Raw genomic sequence first — 8,941 nt, forward strand, 5'->3', positions numbered from 1 at the left:
AAGTTGAAACTTTTAACATTAACGCAATCAGTTTTAACGTTACCCGGCAACGCTTTACCGTCCAGGCCAATACCCTTTTTTTATTATACAAACGTTTGTATTTTAAGCTCGTGGCAAGCCATGCGACAGCCAACCATGCCTCAACAACGGGACCTGCCAAGATATCGGCTGTTCTTACATTTGCACATGCTCAGGAAGCTTCATTGGTGTGAGCTGCGAGATTTGTGAGTATATTTCATTTAGTGACAAAAATACAAGTTATTTTAGTTACAGAATAACACCAGGGGGTGTACAGCTGGTAATAAAAAGTAAAGGAAAATCGTTTCCACTGATAAGAAATTTTGTTTCAGAATAAAATTGTTGAGGACACATTGAAAAAGACGCAAATAGTTATTTTTTTAGGACAAAGTCAACCATGTCGATTGAATTAGTATGTTGAGGCTATGAGCATATAAAACAAAGGCATGCGGCGTAAATTACAAACAATAATGGGTCAAAAATGTCGAATAATATATGATGTTAACATATAAAAATAGGGGTTTAGGAGTAATTTTAATTTCAACTTCAGTTCTGATTTTATGATACAACAGTAAATTCTAAGACCTCTGGTATAACTTTTTTGAAACTTGGTCCGAACTCCCTTAGACACTGGGAAAATTACTTTATGTGTAAAATTACCTTGTAAGCTATTGTACGGACGTCATTGTTTGTTTATGGGATTTAAAGTTCAAATATTATTTGCTACTGTATAAAAACACGTCAACAATGCTGCAAGGCAGTCGCAAACAGTTTTTCTGGTCTTGATTGGATCGTAAAAAATGAAAAAGTGGCCATCCACTCAAGTCTCTACGAGTCTGTATGTGAGCAAGCCTGGCGATTGAAATTGAGACAACCATTTGTACAGGCCGCACATAGGGTGGCTCGTTTTTGAACTTTTTTTTTTTAAATGCTCTCGAGGTAGTATGGAAATGGTGCCAATGAGTGAGAAAACAATCATGACAAAATTTAAAATTCGTAAAAAATTGTCTTCAGTCTCCTAATGGGGCCCAAAAATCGAAAAATGGGGTCAAAAACGCAATTTTTTTCAAAAATATTTTTAGTTTGGGTAGATACAATATTGTTTAGATATATTGAATTGGCATAAGAAAAAAAATTGGAGTCATTTGAACTATTCCTTCAGCTTCATCACAGCTTCTGAAAATTTCCATTTTGATGAAAATTTCGCATTTTTGTGGGTGGTTACATGATACATAATTGCGTTAGACGTTTTGTCAGCTATGAAACGTCATTGTTAGGGCAACCAAAAGTCAATAAAGTCAAAATTTTTCTGCTTTGTTCAAAGTTTATAAAACGTCCACAAACTAAATTTCAGGCTGACACGAAGTGAGGTTTCAAAGTTATTAAGTAAAAAAAAAGTCAAAATTCATGGTTAGGTCAAAATTTTCTTTTAACATAGTTTTTCTTCTCTCTATTGATATTTTATTAAAGCTACACACATACAGTACTGATTTTTTGTTGTAATTTCCGTTGCTATTCTGACGTAATAACCCATTTGTTGCAATTTCTGAGGTAATAATCTTGTTGCGCCCACTACTGACGATTGAATATTAGCCAACTACCCTGCTGTTGATGAGTTGGTTGCCAGGGTTAAAGCAGTGACCATTAAAAACAGGTCAAGAAGAGCTAGTTTTACTTCCATCGGCCAACCTCCACAGCCAAATGTAACTAGATTGTCCCTTGGTTGAAAGCTGCTTTCTATTATTCAAGAAGTTTAACACAAGTCGGAAATATTGTGGAAGGCTTCCATGATGGTGGTGTCTTGCTGCGGCGTGCTCAAGATGCTGTAAAAGCTCCCAATTTAGCTACTAACCTTGTAGAAATAGAGGAGCAGTACAGTGCACTGTTTGATTTAATTCAGAAGATGGAAGACAGCCGATACACCATTCAAGAAGCTTACCAGAAAATGAGGTCCCTTAACTTTGGTGTTGATGGCTGCCAAATTGGAAAATATATTCAAGCAAGAATCTCAAGGAATGACATCAAGTGCATTGTGAAAATGGGACGAGATGATATTTCACCACATTTTTATAGCCTGTTGAGGAACTCCCAAGCAACTTCTGTATCAGTAGAGAGAAGCTTCTCTATTTTAGGAAAAATTTTGGCGAGAGACAGGAACTTCAAACGCGATAATGTGAAACATTACTTGATGTTGAAGTATAATAGTGTAGAGCCCTTTCAGTAATTTCGGGATATTTAAAGACACTCCATATTTATCTTTTGCAGTTTTTCGAGTGACTTTCATTACATGTTCGTTAGCTGTGGTTTCGTTGAGTCTTCCACATTTTTCTCATATTTCATAAGAAAAAGAAGATATCCTTACCTAACGGTTTGATTTCTAATGTGCTTTGTATTTCACGTTTAAGTTGCAAACGCAGAAAGCTATTGGTCAAAATTAGGTCAAAATTTGTAAATTATAAAGTCAAAATTTCAAGTTTTTAGGTCAAAAAATTGGTTGCCCTATTGTATTTCTCTTTGAAGACCTGCCCTGAGCTGTTGCGTCATTTTTTAATGAAATTGGTTTAATGTGGTAGGAAAAAGTGACGTCTTTTATTTGAATTTACGTCACTGACGAACTTTGTAGTTATGTAACCACAAACAAAATAGCAAAATTTTCAGCAAAATGAAAATTTTCAAAAGCTGTGAGGAAGCTGAAGGAATAGTTCAAATGACTTCAATTTTTTTTTTAGGTTATTTAGATATATGTAAACAATATTGTATCTACCTAAACTAAAAATAAATTTTTGAAAAAAATTGTGTTTTTGACCTCATTCTTCGATTTTTGGGCCCCATGAGGAGGCTGAAGACAATTTGTTACGAATCTCAAATTTGTCATGATTGTTTTCTCACTCATTGGCACCATTTCCCCACTACCCCGAGAAAATTAAAAGAAAAAAAGTTCAAAAACGAGCCACCCTACCGCACAACTTTCGATGAAAACAGCTGAAGACCATTCGATCAGTGCGGCTACCTGAACGGACCACAAATGGAGCTCGGAGTAGAAAAAGAACTATTCAACAATCCAAAGTTTCATCTCCAACACCGGGCTTCATCCAACCGGAATGCTTTTGCCTAGCAAGGCCTAGATGCGGCTCAACCGCCTAAAAACTGGCGTCGGACTATACCGCTCCAACATACACAAATGGGGATTGGCTCCATGTGCGATCTCTGAGTGTGGCAAACAGAAACAAGCTGCAGACCACACAATCTGCAAATATGGCATTTACCAAGCGCCAAATGGTGTGCATCGTATGCGTGAAGTGGATGACAAATCTATTCAGTGGCTGGTCGACATCTGCCCAAACATCTAGACCGAGTCGTCGCCACTGCCCAAGGGTGGTAAAAGGTAGAGCCCTTCAACCCCTGGAGTGGCGAAGAAGGTTGACACGAAGAAGAAGATGATAGTGACTGATGGATGACACATCACAGATTAATGTGCAATATACATTTTAACATCATTATAAGCTGAGTGACTGAGTGTGACTATTCAGAGGGATGGTGCAGCGTGTAGGGTGCTCGCTTTCCAATCATGCACTCTGGTTCAAATCAGGAACAAAGTTGGTTATCGAAAAAATCGCTTACCTCTACGCAGGGAGTAATAAAATTGGGTGGGCATATTTCCTGAAGGAAGTTGGCCGAGAGAAAGGAATCGGCCCCACTACTCTCGTTAATACCAAAGTCTTAATATAATAAGCACCTTATATTTTTATTTTCCGATGTTTGGATTCAAGTATGTGCCTTTCCATAGACTGACTACACAAATTGCATTTGTAATCAAGTGAAGGAAAGCATGTGAAGTTTTGTTTCCAACTTAGTTGAGATATTTGTTTTAACTTTTTTGATTGTTAAACATTTGTAAAACTTCTTTGACGGTTAGTTGTCGTGTATTATGTTTTGTACACTGGTGGTTAGCAGTTTATGCATAAAGAAAGTCTTAGGGATCAGAGCAAATTCTAAGTTTGGTTGAAATGCCTATGATACAGTAAAACTAAAGTTTTAAGTAGGTTTACTCGGGACTTGATCAAATAACTTGAGATAACTTGCTAAAGCATAGAACGGTTTGTTAACATTTCATCAAATGTTCATAGGTCGCTTATCTCCGTGCAAGCCCAACCCTTGTCGAAATGGAGGAACATGCACAAGCATAGGTTGCAGCAATGCTTATACGTGTGCCTGTCCACATCTGTATAGGGGAATAAACTGTCATCGATGTAAGAATTGTGTTTTCTTGGTTATTGTCAAATGTCTTACCACAAACGTAATAAAAAAATAATACTATTGAGAAACTGAAGTAACAACTTTTTACTGCCATGTTGTAATAATATTTATGTAATATGCAATGGAAAATTGTCAACCTGCAAGATATAGTGGTATCCATCTTGAACTCTAAGCGTTGCGCGAAACGAAAAAAAAAATAATATGCACTCATGTATTGAAATATTTCTAAAACCAACTGAAACTCATTCTAAACTACATTATTGGTAGATAACACATCAGAGAGCAATGTAGTGCATTCTTCTTCTTTATGTGCTGATTACACAAATCGCAATATTGCTGTCAAGTGAAAGCAAGCATGTAAAGTTTTGTTTCCAACTTAGTTCAGATGTTTATTTTAGAATCTTCTTCTTTATCCGTTCAGTCGTTTACGACTCTCGGTCATTCTATATGTCATCTTTCTCCACATCTCTCGATCCCACGCAGCCTCTTTTAATTCATGCACTCCCATACCACTGTCATTTACGATTGTGTCAAGCCATCTTGTTTTTGGGCGCCCCCTTCCTCTTCCTCCGCTGACCAAACCAAGCATGATGTCTTTTTCCATTGATTTGCTTCTCATTATGTGAAATGTGAAACATGAAAGTTTCTGCCTTACGATTCCAGCTTCTAGGGATATGTCCGGTTTAATTTGTTCAAGAATCTTTTCATTTGTTACTTTGGCTGTTCAAGGAACACGCAGTAACCTTCTCCGGCACCACAATTCAAATGCGTCAATCTTTCTTCTGTCTGTTTTGTTCATTGTTCATGTTTCGCATCCGTAAGTTGCAATTGGGAATATAATAGTTTTGATCAGCCTCTTTTTTGTTTCTCATTTTATATCCTTGCTCTTCCAAATGCTATTCATTCCAACAAATGCATTTCTTCCCAGCGCTATTCTTCCCTTATCTCTGGTGAGTTATTAGAGTCCCAGCTTATTTTTGAACCTAGAAATATGAATTCCTTCACTGTTTCAATTTTCTCTGCTTGCAGTTGAGGTTCCTGATATAACTGCTCAACATACTACTTCCACCGATTCAAAATTGTTTGTTTGTCGTGCAGATCTTCTCCATTTTCTCCACGTACTGTAGCATTCTTGGCCTTGAAGGCTGATCTTGCTTTCTTTACTTGTGAGTAAAGCTCTCGCATGTTCCCAGTTTTACTTGCTGATTCCATCTTCCTACATTTTTCTTCCCAATATATGTTTTTATCTTTCCGAGCTTGTCTTTGGAATTCAGCATTTAGCTTTTTGAATTGTATTCTGTTTCCATTTGCTTTTGCTTTCCTTCTTTGTTCTGCTATTTTAATTGTTACAGGGGAAATCCATTGAGCAGATTTTGATGTTTTTTTACTAGGTATATTATTTGCAGCTGCATCCAAGATCTTTTCCTTTATATTGTCCCATATCATATCCGCTTGCTTATTTTCAGTGTGTAAAAATTTCAAACCGTTTTCAACTTCGGCTATACAATTTGGTCCAATCTGATCTGTGTCATATATCATGTTTCTTTTTTATTGTTTTGTAACGGCGTTGAAAAATCGTACTTTTAGTTTGGTTACTAGCAACTGGTGATCTGTTTCACAGTCAACTCCTGGATATCTCTTTGTCGCCAGAGTGGAGCTTGACCATTTTTGTTGGCATAAAATATAATCAATTTGATTTCTGTAGTGTCCGTTTGGTGAAGTCCAGGTGTACAATCTTCTTTTAGGCTGTTGAAACATAGTGTTGGTTATTGAAAGCTGATGTTCTTGGCAAAATTAAAATAATCTTTCTCCGGATTCGTTTCGGTGACCCAAATCAAACCCGCCAGTAATTCCCGGTTCTAATTTACTTCCAATCTTAGCGTTGAAGTCTCCCATAATGTATATAATATCTTTTGTAGGTGTTTGCGTCAAAGTGTTATGTAGATCATCATAGAAGTTATCCAAATCTTGTTCTAGAGCATCTGCTGCTGTAGGAGCGTATACCTGGATGATTGCAACGCTGTAAGGTTTTCCTCGAATTCGTATGGTCATTATTCTGTCACAAAATAGCTGATAGTTTTCGATGCATTTCGACACTTTCTTTGTTGTAATAAACCCAACCCCTCTTCGTCTTGTTGTATCATTGCCTGAGTAATAAACAATGCGTGCATCAGAGTTGAAAAAAAAAACGTTCCAAATCCAATGCACTTCGCTTAACCCAAGGATGATAATATTGAGTCGATTCATTTCGTTTTTTATAATTTCCAGTTTTCCTGTATTTAGTCCATTGACATTCCATGTTCCAATTTTGTATGGTTTAGTGAAGCGTAGAGTGGTAGTTTCACTGCAAGCCGTTTCAGCAGTTAGGGGTCCAAAAGGCTTTGCCCTATTCCCGTCATTAGTACTTGAGTTCATTTGACTTTCTCTTTGCTCTTCTCCAGTAGCTTGATTGGTACCGTCCAGCCTGGAGGTTCCACTTTCTGGTACCATTTTATCTCCACTTTTTCGTTTTGTCATCATAAAGTATTTTGGCAAAAGTTCTGGGGTAGTTTACCAGGTTTTTTCCCAGGCCAGAGCCGTTTAGCCTACGTATATAGCATACGTTGTTGCCACCTCTTCACCACGTTGAGGGGAACGGTTGGAGTTTGGACTAATTTAAAATCATTAATTACTAACTATTTGTTAAATTTCTTTGGCTGAGATTCGAACTAATAACACATAAACTTCCCAATCTATGCTGCGTCCTTGTTATGGCAATTAACAATTAGTTAGTGTTAACAAACCCAAGCTGCGGGTGGAACGTGTGAAAGAACTGGTTGCATCAACGAATACAAGTTCACTTGCATACTAGGATATGTTGGAATAAACTGTGATCAGATGTAAGAATATTGTGGAGATGATTTTCTGGCGTTTCATGCAACGCGAGAAATGAAGTAATGACTGATGCCTCCCATCCTCTGTTTTGCTGTATCGGTGTTACACTGAAAGAAATATATGAGCAATTGATCATGCATTGTCTTAAATGCAACTGAATGATTGAATGCAAATAATTCTAGAATCCAGAAAATAGAATCATTCTATTTGAATAACTACATTTTGATGATCCCAAATAAGGGTGAAACAGTTTGTAAAGGTCTTTAGTGAGTACAGTAATAGGTTTATTTGATGTAATTTTGCTCTGCTTGGTTATTTTTTTGGCATTGAGCAATTTTTTGTAGTAATTGTTTGATTTTTAATTTATATTGTAGGCCCATACAAAAAAGTAAATAAACAACATAAGTGGTCTGATTATTGTTTAAAAATTATTTCTGTTTATATAACAAATCATTGTTAACAATTCACCCATAAAGAAAAATTTATAGTGGATCAAAAAAAATTCAAAGTTTTTTTCAAATATATGGGATGAAGCTAAAGTATTAAATAGTTTAACGTGGGACTTGATCAAGTAACCGGACATATTGTATTGAAAAACAAGACGATTTTAAGGCTTAATTCATGGCCCATATAATCAAAATTGATTGATGATGATGGGCACTTTTAACGAATGTTTGTTTTGAAGGTCCTTATTCTCCATGTAAGCCCAATCCTTGTGGGAATGGAGGAAGATGCAGAAGAAGAGGTTGCAGCAATGCTTACACATGCACATGTGCATATCCGTATACTGGAAAACACTGTACACAGTGTAAGAATTGTGTTGTTTTGGCTAATATGAAATATCTTACACTAAGCGTAATACTGTAAAAAAAAATATCAAAATAATATTGAGCAACTTAAGCGAGGACTTCCCATTGTCATATTGTAGTGATGTCTTTGTCATATTTTCTTATTTATTGAAAAAATTCTAAAACCAAGTAAAATTCATTCTCAACTGTATTTGCAATACTGGTGGATGACACATCAGATATTGATGTGATGCATTCTGCAATTTAACAGCCTTTATAAGCTAACTATATAAATTGAAGTTGTGGGGAAGTGCAAACAAACATGTAAAGCTTTGTTTCCAACTTAGTTGAGACCTTTGTCTTAACAATCGTTAATTACAAAACCATGGACTGCTTTATACACAAGGACTGGAAACACGGCTCAGTGTTTATCGCGAGTGGACAAGTTCAGGTGGAAGTTTATTTTAGGCTATACTGTGCTCTGGCTCTGTCTTTATTGACAATAACTAAGTGATAACAGTTATGAAGCTTGAGTTTTAATTTTAATATCACTATATTTCTATACTAAGCGTAGATTTTTGAGGGATGTCAATTTTCCGAGTGCATAAGACTTCACATCAAACTAGAATATCAGAGACGAAAGTAACAGCCTAATTAAGAAAACAAAAGTTTACTTGAATGCATATTCAGCAGCACTATCATCATCATTGTCAGCGATTGTTGTTCCACTGCAGGATGAAGGCCTTCCCTATATTTTTATAAGTTATATGTCCTTGCATGTTTGTGTCCAGTGTTTGTTCAATTGGTAGAGTTCGTCTCGCCATTTTGTTTTCTGTTTCCCTCTTTGGCGTTTATTGTCAAGCGGTATCCAGTCAGTAGCTCTTCTTGTCCATCTGTTGTCAGTTGTTCGCATGATATGTCCTGCCCAATTCCACTTTAAACTTTGTTTGAATGATATCTTTGATTTGTGTTTGTTGTCATATCCATTTGGCTGGTTTCCTGTC

At 36.5% G+C, this 8,941-nt stretch overlaps 1 protein-coding gene and 1 pseudogene across 1 annotated transcript; both read right to left on the reverse strand.

The window, feature by feature from the left end:
- Window positions 1-5,334: 5,334 nt before the first annotated feature.
- LOC145786222 (uncharacterized) lies at window positions 5,335-5,814 on the reverse strand. Its single transcript, XM_082597866.1, has one exon. It carries the CDS (start codon window positions 5,812-5,814, stop codon window positions 5,335-5,337), a length of 480 nt encoding a protein of 159 aa, XP_082453992.1.
- A 255-nt stretch (window positions 5,815-6,069) lies between these two features.
- On the reverse strand, window positions 6,070-6,765 carry LOC145786223 (protein CFDP2 pseudogene; annotated as a pseudogene).
- Window positions 6,766-8,941: the final 2,176 nt, after the last annotated feature.

Source organism: Aplidium turbinatum, chromosome 17 (assembly GCF_918807975.1).
Source record: "Aplidium turbinatum chromosome 17, kaAplTurb1.1, whole genome shotgun sequence".
NCBI classification, from domain to species: Eukaryota; Metazoa; Chordata; class Ascidiacea; order Aplousobranchia; family Polyclinidae; genus Aplidium; species Aplidium turbinatum.